The 23,544-nt window shown below is 39.2% G+C and overlaps 1 protein-coding gene across 3 annotated transcripts; it reads right to left on the reverse strand.

Annotated features, from left to right (window-relative positions):
- Positions 1 to 1,165: 1,165 nt before the first annotated feature.
- On the reverse strand, positions 1,166 to 22,577 carry SSX2IP (SSX family member 2 interacting protein). 3 transcript variants are annotated; one of them, XM_072419575.1, is made up of 14 exons: positions 22,426 to 22,577; positions 16,334 to 16,443; positions 14,211 to 14,350; positions 12,994 to 13,203; positions 12,094 to 12,204; positions 11,167 to 11,302; positions 10,545 to 10,620; positions 10,092 to 10,269; positions 9,017 to 9,167; positions 8,793 to 8,929; positions 7,110 to 7,283; positions 6,867 to 6,981; positions 5,847 to 5,985; positions 1,166 to 5,037 (listed from the first exon to the last, which is right to left on the reverse strand). In XM_072419575.1, exons 2-14 carry the CDS (start codon positions 16,377 to 16,379, stop codon positions 5,001 to 5,003), a joined length of 1,650 nt encoding a protein of 549 aa, XP_072275676.1. In that variant the 5' UTR covers positions 16,380 to 16,443; positions 22,426 to 22,577; the 3' UTR covers positions 1,166 to 5,000. The 3 variants fall into 3 exon arrangements, with proteins under 3 accessions (XP_072275676.1, XP_072275677.1, XP_072275678.1); XM_072419576.1 differs by lacking the exon at positions 22,426 to 22,577 and adding an exon at positions 19,478 to 19,659; XM_072419577.1 differs by lacking the exon at positions 22,426 to 22,577 and adding an exon at positions 17,930 to 18,933.
- Positions 22,578 to 23,544: the final 967 nt, after the last annotated feature.

Below are 23,544 nucleotides of genomic sequence, written 5' to 3' on the forward strand. Positions count from 1 at the left end.
CTGACCTTTCTCAATATATATATAAAATTTGTGACCAACTGACTATTGTCCCATCAGGAGGAAAGACTGACTTCCAGTCTCTGTTTCTTCAAGAGTGACTAAAGATACAAAATGTTCTGTGCATGCTCCTTACCTCATGGATTTTATCGAGTCTCTGCTCCTATCTTGGTTGTGGATGTTGCTGACAAACAGGGCACCCTATCACTCCAGACATCACGCTTAATACCTCTGTAAGGTTGCAGAAAACTGCCTTAAGGTTTGGGGCTGAGTTATGAAACTTTGGTACAGACAACACAATACATTATGAGTTTAATGAAAAACACGCAACCATACGCCTGGCTCATGATCAAAGCAAAATGTTGCAGGTGTCACATGATCCTGAGGCTGATGCCAATATATCTTGGTGGAAAAGTATATTTGGATAAAGAGCAAGTGCCATTTTAAATCCTATGCTTCACCATATAGTCATATTACTCTTTTTCACTGTATTGCTTTAATTGTTTATGGCAATCATGTATTAGGAAACAAAGTTCAAAAGCTATAAAGGCATGTACCTCTACTAGACACCTCCTCTTGATTAGTAGGGAGATCAATAACTGTCAGATAGACCCTGCACAACTCTTGATGCCTATCCCCCCTCCCTAACAATGGGACTTTGAAGGGGCTTTATAAAGATGGCATGGTTTGACATTGATGTCTTCTAATTGTAATAGTACTCACAGGTAACTTTGAACCTTTGATTTTCCTAGAGCTGATCCTTGGCTGAGTCTTTGCCATTTTAGCTCTTCTTCTATTCCTTTGAATTGTAGTTTTCTATATTCTTCCATGTCTTTCAAGTTTTGGTTGCAATTTTAAAGCATTTGATATATTTTTAGCGGAGTTTCATTTTCTGCACTTTTTATGTTTTCCCCTCTCCAATCAACTTTTTATTCAAAGTATGTCATTCTTCTAAACAGCCCATTTTGCTCAAATTTTCAGAGGGAAATGCACTAGAACCAGCATGTACAGCATTTGCTGCATTCGTATCCTAAATAAGGACATAATGGACATTGTTTTTTCACAATAAATGACCACACTAATTGAACTACATACTGCTGTCATTTTAAACAATTCATTTCAATTAATGATTTATTGTCCCTAAATCCCAAAACAAGAATAAGACAAATTTTAAAAACAAAAAAACTTTATTATAAATCTAAGAGCAAACAATGGAGCAGCAAAATAGCTAAGCATAATTAGGTACCACAAAATCTGTGACCAGTGCCTACAGGATAGAAATAGTAATTTTTCAAGTTTACATAAAATAGTGCTACACCAACACATGATCTGGACAATAGATCACAAAGTGACTCCAGCAGAATGGTCATATTGAGAGGCAGTCATTTTCGAAACCAACCATCAAGAAACCACTTTAAGAATAACTGCAGACCATGTGGAAACAAGGCTTTATTGTCTAGTAACCATTTGAAATAAAATGGCATGGCGCCATTCATTTATAGAAAATCAAGTAGAGTATTATTTAAAGCAAGCTGGTAAACAGTAGCAGAATTATTAAGTCAAGGACTGAGGAAATTGATACTGATAATACAATAAAATTTGCACAAGCAGAGGTTATAATCTGATTACTACATGTCGAAACAATTCCTAGATCAAGAAATATAGGCAGCTAAAGTTACATGCCAAACTCAACTTCTGCTTTACAGGTCAAGGTTTGGCACCCCTCTTCTCCCCTGCTCCCTAAGCACTGGTACCAATCTGCAGAGGTGCTCAATAGTGGAATTTAAAGCCAAGCTGGATTTTTCTGAGAACTGCCCATCTCATGGATCCACCAATCATTCCGACATGTAACTACTGCTTGCATAACAAGGATATGATGATCTGTTTCCTAAGCTGTTTACCTTCTCATGTGATTTGCTACTTTAACCAAAGAAAGTCCTGCTTTAGACAGTGTAACCTCCTAGCTATATAGCTCACAAAGACATGCAATGACCCGGTGGCCTTTTGTTTTAGCTCTACACTGTACAATGCATGTACTGTATAGTGTAGAGCCTGGCTCTGTGCGCAGCAACTATTTTTTTGCACATATGCAGTAGTCACATCATCAGTGCCCATCCAACAGCTGAAGAGGATGCCGATGCTCTTGGAAGTTCTCCATGGGGTCAGAAGAGAAAATGTCAGCTTCTTCTGATGCAGCAATGACAAATTCCAGACCTGTCATAGCTGCAGGACAATTGCACACAGATAAGTCTGTGCCATAATTGTATGGTGTGCACATACTTGCCGAATATGGCAGAAGCTCACCACTCAACAAGTGGTTTTGCTTTAACAAAAGAACAGAAAGTACACAATGAGCTAGGAAGTTGCAGGATATGCTGCCTAAACACATTACATCTGTTTTTTTTTTTTTACTTTTACTTTTCAGACACTGTGGAGGCAATTATAAATATGTAATACTGAAAGCTCAACTTTTTGGAAATCTATTAAGATTTTGGACACTTTTCCAAAATCTAGTTTTGGTTTGAATGAAGGATAAACTGAAACACAGACTGTGTGTGTACATTACCTCTTTACAGCTTCAATATATAGGAGAGTGAGATTCTATCTCTGGATTCTTACTTTTACTGCTCTCACTATTGTAGGTCGGGGTTTGGAGAAGTTTCTTTTCGCTGACAGAACATATCAAACAGGTCATCATAAAGAAAGGCCGAAGCTTGAAACAAACTGCCCCAACCACCCTCTTCCAGACTAGATCATGTAGTCAAGTAGCTTAAAATAAAAATGGGTAAAAAGCTAAGAAAACCAATGTTGGTAAAGCTATAGTAATGCATATACAGTCCGTGGGAGACTTATCTGATAAAGCACAGGAATATCTGAATTGCAGTGAACAGCAGAAGCCGATCAAAATTAAATTTATGATCATGTGACTGTAGAAAATAGAAATCTAAATGGGTATTAGTTACTAAACTTTGATAATCATCACCGCTCCTCACATTATCCTAAGCCATGACTTGCAGTAGATCAAACGTTTTATAGAGAGATTAAGAAAAAACAGGGGGCATAAACACTGAAAAAGTGCATGTTTTACTGCTTAAATGCCAGCTCCACTCAACTCAGGACTGCATCTCCCATAAAACCCAAAAGCAAGATATTGCTCTCGGAGTTTTGTTCAAATCTATTGTGGCCATTACAATGCAAATTAACAACGTCACACTGCCTTGATGAATAACAAAGGATGCACAATTGCAAGATAGCATAACTTTGGCCTTGTGGGAGAATTACTGCAGAAAAAGCACCACTGAGTCTAAGTTACAATAATGCAGGTCATTCAACCCACTGAAGCCATTTCAAAATGGAGATATCATTGTATAGTGGTGTCACCAATAAGCAGTTTCACAGAACATTAATAAATGCAAGACTGCACCAAGCACCCATTTTGTGTTAAATGAGGGAAAAAAAGGCTTCTTTTGTCAGAACAGTGTACAAAAAATCTGTTTACTATAAAAAATGTGTAAATAGCAAATTTCTATGAGCAAACTCTGTTGCATGAACAGGCTGTAGTGTAGTCTGATTTGACACAATGCTGTTGCCTACATAGATTTACAAGTCATTTTGTCAATACATGCAAATCAATGCATGTATCCAGCCACTTAGACCTTGTGAAATCAATTAAGAATTTATGTTCCAATATCAGAGGTAACAGTGCATTCACATTGTAACAGGGATCATCTTACAAAATAACCTCCTTTACTGTGTATAGCATACATATTCTTTGCATAACTGAAATTGGTCATAAGAGAATTCAGTATCTTTTCAAGTGCTAGAGTGTGTTCCAGGTCAACAAAGCCAATTAAGAGCTTCTAGCCACATGTCACTATGAAGTCACTAGATCATAGAGAAAAGGTACCTCCTCAAAAAATATTTGATTCTGCCAAGTTTAGACAATCGTTGTCATTTATCGAGTTGGAAATATGCGCTGTTCAAGTTGCTATAAAACAAGGGACAGATGTATTTGATATGATGCAATTTCAAAAGCTAGATGTTTCGGTTTACTAGCAATGTCCAAGTAGGTAACTAAAAGATTTATTAACAAGTACCTAAACTTTATTAATTAGTGTTCAATGCTATCCTTGCCAACTCAAACTATGCAACAGCCAATGCACAAAGCTGACGCTGAGCAGCTACTGAACCATTTTACAATGATTCCTATATGGCAGCTTCTATGAATGAGCAGCAAAGAGACAACTACTCATTATTTAATCTACTGGTGAAATGTGTGTGCATCAGAGCAGAACAAGGCAAGATAAAATAACACACCTTGCCAACCTTTACAAGGATAATTTTGCCACAGCACAGACATATATTCTGCTGTTAGGGCTGCTGCCCAGGTCTAACAGTCATTCAGCAATTAGTCACTTAGCAGGTGACAAGCTGATTAAAAATCCCAGTATGCACTAAAGAACTAACTCCTTGCTGCTTGATTTTTAAGTTTGCACTTTGTGAGCATGATTTGTGAAGCACGACTTTGGCCGACTCCAGTCTTGAGATCTAGTGTATCTGTACTGGGCTACAGCCTACCAGCAGGCCATCCCAGCTAAATTTCTGCACATTAATAATTTCTAATCTGAACTCAGTTCAGAGGCCTAAGTATTTGTGTTTATCAATAGAGCAGGCATCCTATGCACTATGCCAATTTAAGGCCATGATATATTCCTTTAAACTTTATTCCCTGAGAGAAAACATTCATAATGTAGAAAGTCAGACATACTACATACAAGAAACAAAAATAAAACTAGCCAACAAGCAACAGGCTTGTGGCTTCAGTGAAGAGGACAGACAGGCAACCTATGTAATGTATGTAGGGCAGTGACTGTTGTAGCAACAGAAAGACCAAGACGTTTGAGAAAGTTGTAATAAATTAAATGCAGAACAAATCAGTAAGAAGGCCATAGGCTGGCGCATGCACACTGTGGATGATGTATTAGGCCAGCTCCACCTTTCATTCACAGATCACTGCTGTTTGAATCCGCTCTTGCAGTGCTAGAAAAAAAATTCAGAAATTACCATTAAAGATTTATATTAACAATACAAAGTCTTACATATTTGAGTATTTTTTTTTTTTTTTTTTTTTTTATAAAAATACAGATTTGAAAAGCAATTTTACAAATATTGTGCAAAAATCCACAATGTTTCCAATTTAAACACACTTGTGGTTCATGGAACAGTGCCAGTATGAGAAAATAGGCAAAATTCCAGCTTGTCAGATATGGTGACACTGCTCCATCTGGTGACGAACTTAAAAAAAGTGAAAAAGTGTCAATTAACCCATCATCCTTTACCACAAATACTATATCAGTAAAATGGGTTAATTTGTAAAAGAAAAAAAAATAAAATTTGAGGTGGCCTTTTTTAGTAAAATTAAGAAAATGCAATTACTACACAAGAAACATTACAAAGATAACCCATTACTTCTGCTATGTCAGAAGGTCGAATCCAGTACTAACATTCCCTGCTTATATTTAGGCAGTCAGTAAGAACAAGGACAACCTCTACTCCCAATACCAGTTTCATGCAATACTAGGATGCATAATTTGTCTGTGTAAATTATGTCTGTGAAAACAACAAATCAAACTGCTAGAGGCAACTATATTGGTTGTATTGTTTAACAAGAGTTCTATACAATGATAGTGATTGGTCAAGCTTGGATCTTCATAATTAGCTTAGCAACTAATTGACATCCACTGTAGACACTAAAGACAGCATCTACAGCTTATATATGGAATAATCATCAATAACTGAATATACATACTGAAAATAGATTAAAGTCTTTGATGAAGGCAATGCAATACCTGTATCTGTGAAGAGGCTGCTGGTTGGCAGAGATGGGCAGTGATTTTCCAATGCTTCTTGTGACATCCCCTGGAGGTGTCATGCGGAGGTTGCTTTGAGGTGACTTTGTCTGGATTATATGGGATTCCTGCTCGTGGCCTGAAACATGACAATTTCCTATTATTAAACAGGATTTATATAGCACCAACATATTACGCAGCGTCGTACAATGCAAGCATAAGTACAGTCTGCATAAAACTATAATACTTTAAACACCAGACATCTCATTTATCTAAAAGAAGTGTTTCAAATAGTTCTACAGGAAATAAAAAAAAATCTCACTATGCTTCTTGTTATAGATTTAGGAAACAAAATTACTAGATCTTAGGACTCTAGTGCTTACAAGGGTAACTTATTCCTGGTGGGACTTACAGTGTGACTGATCAATAATTTACCATGGTATTCATCTACTCTTCAAGCACCTATTGCAGTATACATAGAAGAAACAACCCCAGATTGTCCCTTTCAGAATGACAAATTCTTTATTGAATTATTCCTATATCAAAACCTAAACAGTGTGGTAGAGATTGGAACTTGCATTTTTCAGCTTTGTTTTTTTATCATAATTTTCCCAGCATGCAGTGTCGACTTTCTTTTCAAAAAGTAAAAAATGCATCTCAGATTACCTAGTTTAAGGAATTACCTGTCAATAGCAGCATTGTAAATTACAATCAAGAAGGAGGTGAGCAATGCAAAATATGCATTTGGTATATTCCGTCCAAGGCAAGGAGTACCAATAAAGAAGGCAGAGGTAAAAAAGCCACTTTAAATTGTGGGGGGCATGTTGCAAATAGTAATACATAAAGAGCAATTGATATGGATAAAGGCACACACACACACACACACACAGGTAGTAGATTAATTTACAATAGGCAATGCTTGTGTTAGTTTTTATTGTGAATGAAAGCCTATCACTATTACTCCACGAGATTCCAAGATGAATAATAGGATCATAAAAATAATAAGATTTTAATTCTTACTTGAAAAGGCACTTTGAGGTTGGCAGTACTCAGCGCTCTTGCGATCACAAAACAAGGACATGTTTAGAAATTGATGTTTTAACCACAGTGCTCGGTCCTCTTCAAACATCTTCCTCTGGTGGGGCACACAAAATATACAGGATTTTATTAATAAACCTAAAACTTCCAAGCTACTTTAAAGTCATAATTAGGTGTTATGTAGTGGCCAACTTTGTGTGTAAGCTTTGATGTGAATCAACTGACCTCATGTCCCAAACGGATGGCAGCTTCAGTAAAATTTTTTCTCTCTTTTTCAAAATTCTTTTTTTGCTCGGTAAATAATCTCCATTCTTCCTGGAGGCGTTCTTGGTCTTCAAGGAGGTAGCAGTCCTGGAGGAGAGCTGATGTATCTTCATCACCACCTACAAGGATTTGTTGCTGCAAAAGAATAATAGCCTTAGGTCCCCTTTGAAATTTACCATCAGAGGGATAAATCAGATTAAGCTAGATCAGTGTTTCTCAACCTTATTATCATGGGGAGCCCCTTAAAAATGTTCACGTTTTTAGGGAACCCCAGCTTTAGTTACTAAATATCCATTGCTCACAGTAAATTAATGTGGTGGTCAGTGTGAGGAATATATCTTACACTGCTGGCCATTGGGAAGGCCGCCACCCTAACAGAGCCAAAAAGATCATTGGCGTCTGATAAACTGACCTGAGAGGTACAAATGGCTCATTACCCAAGGAACTCCCCTTTACCCAGGCTTTGATTGAACCATGAAAATAGAAGCAGCATACCAACAAGTTTACTTTGCAATCTGCTCCCAAAAGCATGTCCCCTGTTAGCACAGGGGCACAGATACAGAACTATTGAGCCAAATTAACAAACTAGTCATGCCTGGTGTAAAATTATTAAAAAATTGGGTAACCATTAACGATATACATTGCGCACTGTGAAATTGGCACTACATTTACAGGCAATAAAAGCACTTGAAATTGTAATACAAGTTAAAGGAGAAGAAAAAGGTCATTACAACACAACTTCCATAAACCTGCAGATGGCAGTACAGCACAACAAAAACACAAGATGAAGTGTGAAGCCACCAATGTTATCTATATAATCAAAAATGGTAAATTTGAGTCAAATCCCCCCCCCCCCCCTCCTTTCTATTTCAGCGTATATACAGATTGTCACCGGGTTACAAATGGGGTTCTGAAGGTTTCTTCCTAATTTTAATCTGTATGTAAGTTAAAACTAGTACTTTTTTTGAAACTTTGACAGATGTTTGTCTTTTCTGTACATACTTTCTGTAAATGTTTAAACAGCAGTACAACCTTAGGCGATCTTGGTGGATGATGGACTTGTTGGAGAGGATGGGACTGTTATTAGACAGTCAGGGTCTAATTCTGCTGCTGTCAGTTTCTTAAAGTAGGCATCAAGGGAGGTTTACACAGAGCTTTTCTTTCTTTCATCATAAATAACCCTGTAGCATCTCAGGCCTTCAGTAACTGTACATTGGTGAACCTCTCTATCTCTATAGCAATTTGCTCCTCTAACTTTACCATTTATGCTTGAGTATGAAGGTGTCTCTGAAGGCGGGCACGCTCCTTGGCAGAATTTTTCCAGAAGCAGCAGATTTTCTGACCAACACAACACACTGTGTTGAAAGTTGTGTGGGGTGCCTTGGCTGCAGTCTGGTGATGCCCTGCTGTACAGCCTCCTTTGGAAGTACAAGTTGTATGTAAGTGCAATGTTTGTAAGCCAGGGACTGCCTATACTGATTGATCCAAACAATAGTGAACTGCGCAACTCATGAAAACGTGAACTGAATCGTTTTCTTTAACTCAAACAGTTAGGAGCAAAAACAGGTACAAAGAATGAAGTGTTAGGTGAAGATTCTGCCAATTCAATTTTTGTGAAATATGAACACTAAACCAATAAAATACCTGCAAAAGTTGCTGCTGGTTCTTGATAGTTTCCCTGCACTCTTGGACTTCTTCTTTTAGTTTTTCCACCTCTCTCTCATGTTCTTCCCTGGCAATTAAGCCCTTACGGTCCGGTGATGCCACACGTATTTGGGCAGCTGAAAAAGGTGTTACAAACATTTTTATTCACCTGTTTTTTAAAAGTGAGCAAAATGTAATCCTGACCAAAAAAAAAACAAAAAAACCTTGGTTGTCCAGCTTTTCCACGTGGCTCTTCAGTATCCGCCACTGCTGACGAATGCTGTTAACCAGCTGCTCTCTGACTGCCTCACATGATAATTCTGATAGGTGCTCTTTACTGGAGTCTGCTGGATCTTCTTCATTGTCTGAAAGAACCTGGCATTGGGAAAAAAATGCAGTAAACAGTATAGACCAAAAATGTCACCAATTGGACAAACTATGGACAAACTATGGACAAACTATGGACAAACTATGGACAAACTATGGACAAACTATGGACAAACTATGGACAAACTATGGACAAACTATAACTATGGACAAACTATGGACAAACTATGGACAAACTATGGACAAACTATGGACAAACTATGGACAAACTATGGACAAACTATGGACAAACTATCCCTGTCCTTTAAAACATTTGTTTCTAGCCCAAAGTGTCTGCAGAATGTCATGTTTTAGGACGGTGTTCTGCAAGAACTGCTGCGGTAATTACAGATTTGGAAATGCAAAATTATTCATTCACACAAAAATCTGATTATTTTAGGTTTAAAACATCACCATACACCATGGACAAGTTGTCTAGTAAACTTTTACTTTTACTCAACATAAAGGTAGTTTTCACTAATACACTTGGCGACACAGGGCTGTTCAGTAGAGAAGGAATTCTGAACAAAACCCATTGTCACTATAACCAGATTCAAACATGAGCATATCTGATTACAGACACATATTTAGCCCCATAGAAAATTACACTGCAATTTACCGTTAAAGATATGTTTATCTACAAAACCTACTGTACACAGCGGCTTAAAGCAATCAATGCTGTACAAGCGGACACATGGAGGATGGTACCACACTCCGTACAGAAGAAACTAATCAAAGAAATGCAAGGGACCAGCCTTAAGAGGAAGGGGTGACTTGTACAGAAATAGGGGCACAACGGCAATAAAAACCTTACCTGCTCTGACCAAAGCAAAATAACACTTTGGCTGAACTAAGGTTTTTGCCACTTTGTAGAAAGGCAATATACAATAAAGCCTAACTTAATGCGTCACTCAGATAAAGAAACATCCTTACCGGTCCCAGACTATCATCTAATCTGTCCTTCATTTTTGATTTCTTTGGGCTGAGGATAGAGATCATTTCTTTTTTCATTTGCTGCAAGACTTTCTTTAGCTCTGCATTCTCCAGCATGAGCTGTTTCTGCCGTTGTTCGTAATCACTGAGCAGAACTTTGTACATCTCCTCCTCATTTCTGAAATAAAGAACAAATCATTGGTATCATAGTCTGTGAACTGCCACTATTAACTGTCAGACCGTCGCTAATGCCAAGTGTCTGAGGCAAACAATTTCTGAATTTTGCTAGATGTACACAAAGATTGCAGGTGAATGTAGTGTCAGTGGCCCAGATACTGCAAGGTGTGCAGTTTGAGGCAATTGTTATTTTATCTAACAGGAAGATTATCTATTCTTCCCTAGAAGAAAATACATTTATAAAACAATCATTAAATTCCATGATTTTCTACTCACTTGGCATCAGTTTTACTTGTTCTCCAAGCCATCCTTTTACCGTCAGCTCTGCCGACATAATTCAGCACATCGATAGCTGCAGAGTCAAGACAGTAAAGAGATAGGAGTTCAATCAACAATTTAGAACATATTTACTAACTATGTCCTTTAGGCACAAAAACTAATATACTACATTTGTACAATACATGCACATGTCCCCAATTGTTAACCTTATAAAATAGGTTGTTGATTTGCCAGAAATTTGATGTGTAAATCCAACCTTAGCTTAGGCCAACACTGTGCTCTTTGCCAAACAAATTATACCAGCATTGTGAGCCATGCCAGCAGGACTACAGAAAGCCACCTTCACTCTACCTACTTCTGTTCCACTTCACATTCATACAGCAGCAAAGCAATTTTGCTGCTTTGATTCTCAGGATTGTACCCACACACTGTTGTGGGGTAAGGGCTTTTGGGAGATGTAATACAGAGGGCAACATTAATAGAAGCTGGGCTCCCAACAGCAGCCCCTGCAATAATTTCCTGAGGAGTAATAAAAGTTGATTCTTGTTACAGGAACAATGTTAAATAAAAATCAGCATATGCTACTAGACTGACAGGGAGGGTGGAGAACGACACTCACAGATTTTCTTGTCTTTCTTGTCCATCACTAGTTGATACAATCTCTCTTTAAGCTTGTTGTACTCTCTCTCTTTTCGCTTCATGTTGTGGTTGTGCTGTGTGGTGCGGCTGGCAATAATGTTCTGTAATTTCTGAACCTACAAAGGTAAGTATAAAACTGCTGTTAAGTAATGAAGACATAAAAAAAGCTTAAAGTAAAACCCAGCCAAAACTGTTTTAGGTATTGTGGGGAAAAAGGCCTAGAACCCCAAGTTTACATTGCAGTGTTTCATCATGGAAACATCAAACAATAAGAAAAAAAAAAATTCTGGTTATTTTCAATAGCTAAACCCTACCGCATGTCAGCATTTTTTTGCTAAATTCTTCCTGAAAAATTCCCCACAATTATTTTCTCCCCTTTTGAGAGGTGAAGGAGATGAAAACTAAAGTTTATGTACTGCAATGTAAAAAGCAAATTAAGAGAATCTATTAAACATAAGCTCTAGTAACAAATTCTGCAAAAGAGAAAATACTTCATGTGAAAATTGGGCATCCCACCACATTTGGGATCAGTCAGAGCATGTTGTAACAAGCTATGTCTGACTCAACCAAAAGTTTGGCATCCAAGCTAAATCATGAAGGACACAACAGCAGCTGTCACACAAGAACTGCAGTCCTTACATGACCACATCTTTCTTTTTAACTATTCATTATCCATAGGAATGCCTTCAGTCTGTATGAATATTGACATCTCCATGAATGTGTGAAAAGGAGAAAGAAGATGTATACACCTATTTATTCATCTTAAATATAGGGGATCTTTGCTGTGCTACTGGACCAACAAGGCTACAGACCACAGGATGAGGGCAATCATTAAAGGAGGAGCAAGTGTTGGCTGGAAATTCCTGGAGATCCCTATGTACTATTCAAGCAATTATAGCTTACTTACCTCCTCTTTCTCATTCTTTAGCAGCTGAAGGAGATTGTTATTCTTACACTGCTGCTGTCGTTCTTTTTCCAAAAGTGCAGCATTCTCTCGTTTAGTCACTTCCAGCTGATCCTAGAACATTTAGGAAAACCACATAGTACCAAAAATAGAATTTGAGAATATATAAATATACATGAATGCAATTTGCAAATGGTTTTTAATAATGGTTTGTAAAAATAAATTTGAGAGCTCCATGCAGATTGAGGACACTACCAAATGCAGAGGATCACAAATATGTTTCAGGAGATTCCAGGTATTATAAATAAATATTATAAATAAAATCTAAGAACGAAAAGTGGAATTCTTTGCAACTAACTGAAGAGGTGCTGCATTTATTTGTGGAAAGTAATGAGGGCGTGCCTATCTTGCATCTTCTGAAAAGTCAATGTTTGCATAATACCAGGATAGGGCTGTGACTGCAGGCCAGTTTTAGTTAGGTTGTAAACTTAGTTACTTACTTAGTCTGCAAGCCCTGTATAATACAGGTTATTACATATCTACTAATTGCAAGTACACTTTCCTAAGATCTTCACTCAAATAAAAAGGATTAGAAAAATGGTGTAATAAACAGAACATACAAATCAGCAATCTATTTTCTTAAGGGTGGAGGTGATGGCAAAAGTTACATGACTGAAAATTATATTTTTTTTTTTAGGCACATTTCTAGTGCTTTCAAAATTTTCAGAGATCATGCACCTCTTCGTCTTTATGCGTTTTCTGCAATAAAAATGTAAAATTCTCCAGTGGTTCTATTAAACTACATAGTAGTACTAGGGCTGTAAAAAGAAAACAAAAAGTCCGGCCATATAGCCGCAGCTCTACACTTGGAAGTTGGGGGTTCGGTGTTCATTTTCCACCTACTTTAAGTTTGCTGTGATTGCTCTGCAAATACTCCAGGTCACTGTTTATTTTTAGAATCTGTGTTTCCACGTCTTCTCTTCTCCGCAGGTCTCGTGTGTGACGCTGGAGTAGCTCATGGATGCAGTTTAATATTGACACCACGTGTAACCTTTTCCCAGTGCCACTCTTTGAAACAGTTTGCAATGATGGAAACCCCAAGGTCTTCAACTCCTATTCAAAGGCAAAGACAATTTATAGCAAAATAATTAAAATGTGTCCAACAGAAAGAAGAGTAGCCCAATCAATTGAAGTCATATTTGGGAATTGTCCTGTTTGTAGGCCCCCCTATAACTCTAGCAGAGACTCTGTGGCTGGGCTAGCTCAGGAAGCACTGGGGAGAATATGATCACTACTAATTTTTTTAGGACAGCCAATACCTGCAGCACTTCTCTTGCAAACATGGACACAATCAACTAATGCAAGCCTGCATGCTTGTACAAAGACTTGTCAATTTTTAAAAGGAAGCACCGACAGAAGAGTCAGACACTTTATCATTCACCTACTGTTCACAAGCACAGCATACATATTTGCATTGGTTTTTGAAGCTGTACTCTATCAATTTAGAATGAAAACAATATGGAAGTCCGAAACATACAAAATAAAAATCCTAGCATGACAAAGGTGTTCAGAGTACGTCCATTGCTCAAAATATGTGCAAACATATGCAAATGCCTGTGTTGCATAGCTGGTACCACGTTTAAAGGAACCCCAAGGTCACTTTAAAGAATGCCACTGAATTTGCTTCATTATAATTTCTTCCTTTCACCTGAGCACAGCTTTCAAATATTGTCCAGTGAAGCGCACAGATCTAAACATGGTCCTGTGCACCTTTCTACATGTACAGGGTTTGGTGAGGGTAGGCCTGGCAGAGATCATTACAAAATTTTATGATGTCGTCAGTAGACTTAATAGAAACTACGATCGGGTGGCTGAAAATTCATTTTTGCAAAATCATAAGTTGGGTACAAGGTGTTCTCAAACACTACTGGCAATGGGGGTAACTACAGCTATGTTAAGATGAAGAACAAAAGCCCTCTAAAGGAAGATTCTGCTGCCATGTTTGACTACATAAAGAAAGTAGCATTGCCTGGAATGTTACTTGAAATGACTAGCTCCATAATATAAAGCCAACAGTATACACTAGTGCATATTGCAATACTCCAAGAGTCACAGCTCACCTGTTCCAGATATGCTACACACTGTTCTACATTGCCTTCATTGCAGAAGTCTAAATCTTGGGAGGTTTTGCGTGTAGGTTGCAGAAAATTTGGGGAGGATATCCTGGGTTCCGAGTTATATCGGGAAATGATTCTGGTTTCTTGGAAAGAAAGAAAACATAGTTTATAAAAAAGTTGAAAATGTAAAGTAAACCATCTTAAACAGATATTTTTAGCCAACATTGCATCTTGATTTAATTATAAAATGAAAAGTATATTTAAGAAATCTAACTTGAGTAGATTTGTCTATATTGAGCAAAGCTTTAAAGAATCCAGTTCGAAAACGAAGGGTCAGCAATGGGTCACCAAATTTCTGTATTGGCTGTCCATGAAAATTATTCTTCCATGATGATTATTCTTCTCCCTTTCCCCTTGAGAAGGTATGTGCTACTTTGGAAGTGGAAGCATTAAAAGCAAACCTCTTCTATGCTTTACATAGCCAAAGCATGTTAGTCTTTCAAAACATGTATCAGAATCAGGTCAAAAGTTGAAAATAATAAAGTAATCATTAGTTCCCATTACAAAGAACATGCTAATACAAAAACATTAGCTATTAACCTGAGCCATGTAGCAGAGTCATGCCAGCATATAAAATCTATGCCACATAAATACATAATGCAATGTCACTTAGCAACAATAGACAAGACAAGCACAAGGCATTAGACAGCAGACAGAAAATTTATCTCTGCTTACATTGCCATGTGTTCCAATATCACAATCTTGAGTACACAGTATAGCCAAACGATTGTTAACACCTGACTACGACACCTATTAGTATCGAGTTTCCCTGAACCCTAAAAGTCTCCATATTTTAGGGAAGGTGTGCTACAAAAACTTGAAGTGCGTCTGTAAGAATTTTTGCTAGCTGAACAGCATTCGAGTGGTCAGGTACTGATTTTGAGAAAACCTGGTGTGCATTCCAGTGCATTCCAAAGTTGTTCAGTAGGACCGAGGTCAGGGCAAATGCAGGAAAAGCAAAACCCATGTTTTTATGGACCTGGCTTTGTTTATGGAGGGGGGCACAGTCTTTCTTGCTTTCCCCATACTGTTGTCACAAGGTTGGGAAGCTCACCAAAATGCTTTGTATGCTGTTTCACCTTGTTCTAACATTGTATACAAAGAGTCAACTTGTCCTAAAACGATACAATTATGTATCTGCTCTCTATTTCTGGAATATGTTATCGCTCTTCATTCATGGGACAAGTTCAAACCTGAAACATTTATCAGCTTAGAAAATGAAACAAAACTGGCATCCAAGACCAAGTCCAATTCAAGGACGTATTTGTGTATTGTGAAAGTATTCAGGTGCCAATTCGTGCCAATTAAATCTGAATTAAAGAGGGCCTGTAATTTTGGATGAAGGATAGGCTGTAACAGAGGGTACCAAACTATTAAACATTTAAAAAAATCATAAAATATTCCAAAATGTTTCATTGTAAATGTTAATCCAAATGCTAAATTCACAATTGCGGTGGGGTTGCGGAGTGTTTACCGCTTCCTCACACCAGGAACCGCTGCCTTTTGGGGAGATGCTATATGTAGCAGCAGCCCCATAGTGAATGAATAGGGGCAGCAGTGAGTGGTACAAACACTGCTCACTGCCGCCAGCTGTCACATGGGCAGACGCCAATTCTTTAACAACCAGCACTGCTGTGCGAGTGTTTAAGCAGCCGGTATGGTGTGTGAACCTGCCCTAACATTCCTACCCTATAAAACTGCTTAAAGGGATTTACTTCTTGAGCGAAATAATATGTATATATACAGATTTATAAAGCCATTAAAACAATATTTTTCTCTAGGAATGCATGCCACCCATTACACCCATGTAATGCCAGGAGAAAAGTCAGGCAAGGAAAAGCAATCATTTGGATACATTTTACATAACAAACAATTGTCAGAAAAAAAAAAGTGTTTTTGTATAAAAGTATTCCAAATGAAATAATAGTTGTTGCCTACAGAGACTAATAAATTGTAAATTCTGTTTACCAATTTTGAGCTATGAACTAGGAATCCATTAAGCCACCATGTTTTCCAATTGACACACGTCACATCAGCTGCACAGACTTTTCAGAACACAGAATTACCTGACTCTAGCATGTTGTTTGTCCTCCAATCGCCCATAGCCAGCATACAATAGGTGGGTAAAAATGACAGTGAATGAAACACAGAGGTAATTCATCTATGCAGACATTTCCTAAAAAGAAAAAAGAAAACACATTTTAAAAAATAATGGCAGACAACAAAAATGTTTCTATTGACAGTAGTGGGAGAAAAAAGTTCATCCTTGGAGGAGCAATTTTCTATGTCTGCACTATGCGGTCAGTCTAACATCGAATATTATGTAGGTTAGTGGACAGCATAGCATTGCTTTCATCAATAGACTACTAGTCTAGTAATAATAAAAAGTCCAGGAAGGGTCCTGGACCAGGCCATATTGTTTCATAAGATCAGGGTACACTTTGGCAAGGATGAACAGAACCACATCTTTTCATTTTTCTTTGTATTTAGTCATTTTCCTGGATGCCAACTTTAAAGCAGGTACTGAAAAGTTCCATTTGCTCACCCCCATGGGAACACACATCTGCACCCCTCTGAAGAGGACCTGTATTACAAAACAGTAAACTAGTTTTTAGTATTGCTTGTAGGCTCCCTGCAACTGAATTGTTTTAACCCATACATTTTTTTAAGCCCGGTCGGAAAAAAATATAGGCGGGTGTCAGCCCCTGTATTGTGACCAACTTTTCGGTAACCACCCAAAAACAGCCAGGTGGTTACTGAAAAATGTTGGGTGGTGCACCCAGCTAAAAGGGGCTAGGGAGAAGACTGTAATGCCTTGTTCCATATTATGTAACTGTGTAGAAGCAGAGCTTTTCTTCCTCATATCATCCCAACGCCTAATGACCTGCTATTTTTTTGGTGTAATTATAAAGCAGAGGCAGGAGACGTGCAAAATAACCAAACCACAGCATGAATGAAGCAGAAGCAGGGATGTCCTTGTATTGCAGGCTCTCCTATATAGCTACCTCTCCAGCAAGCCCTAGAAGTCAGAGGCATCAGTTCCATCCCATGGCAGATCTCCAGATCTGGGGCTTTGGAAAAGGAATGCCCAGGCAAAGTTAATCAGGAAGGGCACTGGTATTTTTCACAAGGAATTTAAAGCAAAATGTACTGTATCATTTGTTTTTCCAGTTTATTGCTTAGATCAAATCAACCTTTCTATATATCCTAGCAAATCTTCACTTTTTGAATAAAAGTCCAATATAACCCCAAACCTGGCTGTACTTCATATGCAAACAGACTTCATCTTCAGGTCAGATCGCTGTCATGCCTTCAGTAGGACTGGAAGGTACATTCACAGCGGTATAGGATGCAAAGCGGCACACCGGGGGTCTAACTTGGAGGTGAAAATCACTTTATATTACAGATCCAACCCATGCCAAGAAGCTGCCAGGCCTCAATAGGAATATATAACCTGTAGTGTCATTTTTAGCCTGGTATGTTAACTAAGTCCTAATAACAGCATTATGTTAAGCCTCTTCTATTGCCGTCAACAAAGGCACGTTTCTTGGATCCTAAAACATGTGCCTCCCAGGTAAAAACAGTAAAGACAGATATCTATCCTTTGTTCAATCCTGTCTACACATCATGTTACTGTCCATGAACCAAATAAACAGACGTACCATATACAAAGCCACGAGTCCAAAGCTTTAACTACCAAGGACCTGTGCAGAACGAATGCAGCATCATTCTAATCTTGTCTTTAGTACACGGCGTCTCCCAATAATTCACTTTATCCTGATGACAATCAGAGGGCACAGACCCAGCCATTCCACAAATAGCAGCCTTGCAATCTACTTAAATCCACTCTGTTTTGTCCAGTAATCCCTCCATATGGCTCAGCAGAAATTAAACACTGTTCTCCACTATTCTAGTTCACATCCAACTACAATTAATTAATTGTGTGTTTGCTATTAATATATATGAATTGCAGTTTACCATTGAACGTCAAACAAATCAATTCATATGCAGGCGTGTGAAACGTTTTAATAGAAAGGAATCCCTTGCAGTCCCTGCCAAACTTCATAGGGAAGAAGAAGAAAAATAAGTGTTTGCCAAGCCACATTTTGTTATAGTTTCAGATAGACTAGGAAGATGTACAGCCTCCATTACTGCTATCCTGGGCCTAATTAGAACCATATACTCTTACCTTTCTTGCTGACAATATTTACCAGGAAGTGAGGAAAGCTTTACAAAACCAATGTAGAATAGAGACTAGAACCCTTGTATGATTTTTATTCCATCCTGTATCTTCAAAGCATGGTTTAACTTTCTTCCAGTCTTTTATTGGAGTGATGGAAAGCAGGAGAAAATGTCTATTAATCTTCTAAGCACCAATAGGTTAGCTATAGGCTTTCCAAGAGCAACCAGTGAAACCACCGGCTTTATGTAGTGCTGGGCTACACTGCTACTACTTCTAAGTCAAATCAAATGAAGTCAGAAATACATAGCAACATTTTAATTTTCATAACCTTCCTTTCCCATGAACATCATATCAGAACTCATGCGATCTCATACTAGAGCCATTAAAATAATGAAACCCAACCTTGCATGGTGGAATGGATACCCACAGTGGAAAAGCTTCCCACCCTTTGTATTATTGGGAGGAACAAAGCTCTGGTATTGGTGTGCGAGGGTAAATAGAACCCCATTAGTAGTCTCAAGGGAGGAATGGGGACCACTTTGAGGACCCCTGAGCATGACTATATGACACAGCAAGCAAAAATGAAACTCCCTACTGAACAGAAATGACACCCCTGTGTGATATGCACAATTTTATTAAAAATTAAAGAAAATCCACTAAAACAACTCAAAGCATGATAAACAACTTCCCCCAAGCACCAGATGGTACAAGTGTCCAGGATCATTCAGGTAACTCCGTACAAAAAAATATAGAAAAGGAGTCACCCTTATAAGGTATCACAGGGTCATTAACTCCGTATAAACAAGTTATAAGAATGATTCTCTGACATACATATCATGGAGTTGGCAGACTCAAATCATTGTCTATCAAACTATAGTAAGTAGAAATGAATGACATGGCCTACTGATGGGAAACCCATTGAGGAAGAACTAAAACTTTCATAGATGACAACCTCAGGAATCAGTCTCACTGCTATAGCTAGTATTCACTGGTCCAATACAAAGAATATGACAACAAAGCCACTTACTTGTGTGTAAATAACAAGACCTCAATGTCAGGAGCAGTGTGCAGCGTATCTCCTCCGGCACCTAACACCCTGCACTTGGAGATAAGGAGCTTACACCAAGCCCAGCCTGTACAGTCTCCTCCTTATGTTAAAGGTCAGCAACAAAAACCCTTCACGGTTCATGGAGCTTGAAATATACGAGATCATGACCGTTTCCATTCATCTGCAGGTTAGCTCATCCACCTGTTGCTCTCTTTACATTGTGCTCTGTATCTTTCTCAGGATCCTGGATTTCTCACCGGTATTATATGAGGTTTAATTGCTGTGCTGGATCATTTTCTTGAGTCACCTTACAAGTAATGCAGCAGGAAAAGAACACTCGTCTGGCTTCAGCAGGAAGAATGTCTCTCTAACAGTGTATAACTTTCCATGGTGTGCCTGGCAGATACGGGAATCAAGTCTTACATCTAAGGTTACGAGCATGCTAAACAATGTCGGGGGACCACTGTACACGTTAAATTTTCACCTGATCACGATCGTCAATCTTAGGTGAAAATCTACAGTGTATAATGTCCTTCAGCAATCCACTATTGTTGTAGATCCCTAAAAGACTGACTGGGGAGGACTGCTGTCATTTCCTACAGAGAAAGACACAGCAGGGGGATTCCCTTGTCCTCTCAGCCTCCCTATATAGAACTGAACCGTTCTGTGTGTACAGCATGCATTTTTTTCTACTGTCACTGGAAATGATCATTAAAAAAAGTGCTTTCAATGGAAGAAACGTGAAGTCAGCATATAGCTTCAAGCAGAACTAAACCCACATGACTTACCTATCCACATTCTACCACTGGACACCGCCATTGTCCTTCTTTTATTCCTCCTACAGACTGTCTTCATCCAACTTGACTGGCCATGCCGGAATGACGTAACTCCCATGCAGGTGTTCCAAATTGGGATTGCCGGGTTTCCCCGTCAGGCAGGTGAGACAGAATATTGCAGAGGGGATATCGCCTGTCCCTTTCTGCAATAATGACCTACCTGAACATGAAAACTTAAAAGTAGAACTTAAGTTCAACTTTAGGTGCCTTTACCCAGCATGTGTATTGTAGGGTGGTACATTGATGTTCTTACAGTGCACAGCATATTCAACAGTAAGCTTGGGTTGCCATTCAAATGCCAAACACACCATAGGAATGCAGCAAGTCTGTGGGTAATGCATTGCATTTGGCAACCCATTCAAAAGGACCACAACGCAAAAGGTAATGCATGTGTGATTAGTAAAATGCACCTCACTGTAGTAGTGAGAACGGCTCCGAAACAAAACCTTAAAGCAGAACTAAACCCAGTTATACTCACCTGCCCCATCAGAGGGTACTGCCAACTTCCTTACGTTCATTCCTGTCAATCGCAGGAAAGCCGGGTTTTCCGGGTATGCTGGCAACCAATGCGCATGCATAGCTCAACGTTTTTCACAGAACAGAGCACCATATAGATAACAATTTTTGATGCAGCTTGCATTTTTGTGCAATACTTCCCTGCAAGATTCAACAGGGGAACTTTTAAAGGACCAGATATGGTCTCTGATTGCTTTATTGTTACCTTTTATACATGCCAAACATACAAATCACGACACGTGTACAATTACAATTCAACTAAACAGAAGTGCTAAGACACAGGAAGCCCTCGCAGGTCTTGGACAGTGACCCTGCCATAAGTATTTTCTGACACATTTACTGACATCAGCTGTATAAACATTGGGGGACAGCTGTCACTCTGCCCTACAACACAAAGGACAATGACATGAAGGGGCCACAGCTACAACCAGTGAGGACATATCCAAGGGCTGGGCAATGATCACAGAGACCTTGTAGTTTGTCTATAACTACTATTAGGTCATTAGCAGGGGCCACCCCTCTGCAGATTATCCCCAAACTCCTAAACCCCCATACTCACCTCTCCCAGTTTCCTTGCATGATATCGCCATCTCCTTTCTTCTCTTCCTGGATATGATCATTGGTCAGGTTGGTACAATGAGCAGCTCAGCTTTTTGCCAGAAACCCAGAGCGATGATCAGGTGAATGAAAGGAAATATTGCATAAGGGAGATCAACTGCCCTTTTCTGCAATGATGACCGGTCTGATATAAACAGCACCTCCCTAAGTATCAATGTATATAGAAAGGCTCTGAACACAGCTATGAATGCACAACAATGATGAGGATAATAGTGCAAAGCTGACTATGGCACTGCAGGCATGGTGTGTGGTACAACGTCATCCTGCAGTGTCAATCCAAAGCGGCAAAATGACTTTGCCAGCATTTATCAGCTTCCCTTCCTACACGGTACAAGAAATCTTTCTATGGGGACTCATGCCTAAGGCCACACTCACATATGTGCAATGCAGCAAGCAAACCCATGCAGAATTCTAAATGCCACCCCAATACAGCAAACTACAAGTACCATACACTGCAGTATGATGATAACAATTGCATGCATGTTCTTTTCAGTACGGCTATGCAAAAGGCAGCCAATGCTTATATACCATGATACGACGCATAGAGGTGGCATTGGTCTATGGGAATAATTCTGATTAGGGGATTTTATCTCATTTCCTGTTGTGTCTCATGGACAGGAAGTGAAGTGATATTTCCCCCAATGGCATAAACACAGCAAAATATAACCTGACAGACATATTAACCCCTCTCTGCTCTAATAATTCCTATAGAATAATTATTTTAGGATGCAGAAACACTTTAAACAGGAAGCAATGGCTAGGATGCTATTGCAATGAGAATTCACAGCTTGCCCATGCCAGATATCCCTATGAGAATGGCACAGCTGACATGTGCACAGTCTATGCTGCAGACAAGCCAAAATCCTGAGCTCGTCCTAAGGATTAGCGACCCTGCCGCTGTGACTTGTAGTCCCTCACCCCATCCTTTCCGCAGCCCCTCCCCATACAGGCCGGTACCTGTGTTCCCAGCTCTTTCCGGCCTGCGAGGAATACGGTCGCCCCAGGGTTGCTAGGCCTCCGGCAGTTTATAATCTTGGGCCACTGAAGTGCCGGCCCGAAGGCCTGAGTGGTTACTAGGCAACCAGGGAGCGGAGGGGCGGGATAGAGGCCGTCACCAGGCAACAAGGGGCGGAGAAACAAGCACCTGTTACTTGGCGCGGAGAACGCCGGGAATTTTGGTCTTTGAACACCTGCTTGTTGGCTCCGCCTCACGGTGCTGGCGCGTCACTTCAGTACCTGAGGGGGCGGGGCTGGCTGTCAGGTGTGTGCTGTATGTACCACGTGGCTGTGTTAACCATTTCGCAACCGGTGTTCATTCTGCAGGTGTCATGTATCAGCCTGCCACTATTATTATTGTCTATATCATACACACAGAGATCATTGCTACACAGATTTATCTCAGTATATCATAATATTATTCTGTTGTAAGTATTGCATCACGTGACAGAGGTAGGGGCATGATGGCATTTTATGTGCTTGGGTGGGCGGTGTTTCTTTAATATGTTTGGAATTTTCTACAAATGTTATTAAATAAAAATGTATTAAAATTGTTATATCACATGGTGATCCTTTTTGCTTGATGTGTTATATAGAGACTGAATCAGTGGTCCCCAAAGTGGGGCTTATACCCCCCGACACCAATATGGGGCATTACTTCTAGTGACACCGATGATGGGGCATTGTTCTTGCCCTTGGCACCAATGATGGGGCACATTTCTTCCTATTGACACCAATGGTGGGGAATTATTATTGCCTCTGGCACCAATATTGAGTAACTCTTCTTGCCCTTGACACCAATGATGGGGCTATATTCATCCCACTGACACCAATGATGGGGCTTTATTCATCCCACCTACACCAATTATGGGGCATTATTCTTGCCTCTGATGCCAATGATGGGAAATTATTTTTCCCACAGACCCTAATGATTAGGCACCATTCTACCCATTGATGCCAATGATGGGGCACTATTTATTCCCCTAACATGAATAATGGGGTACTTTTCTTCCCACTGACACCAATGATGGGGCACTGTTCTTACCCCTGATACTGATGATGAGAGAATATTCCTTCCAT

Source organism: Pyxicephalus adspersus, chromosome 8 (assembly GCF_032062135.1).
Source record: "Pyxicephalus adspersus chromosome 8, UCB_Pads_2.0, whole genome shotgun sequence".
NCBI lineage: Eukaryota > Metazoa > Chordata > Amphibia > Anura > Pyxicephalidae > Pyxicephalus > Pyxicephalus adspersus.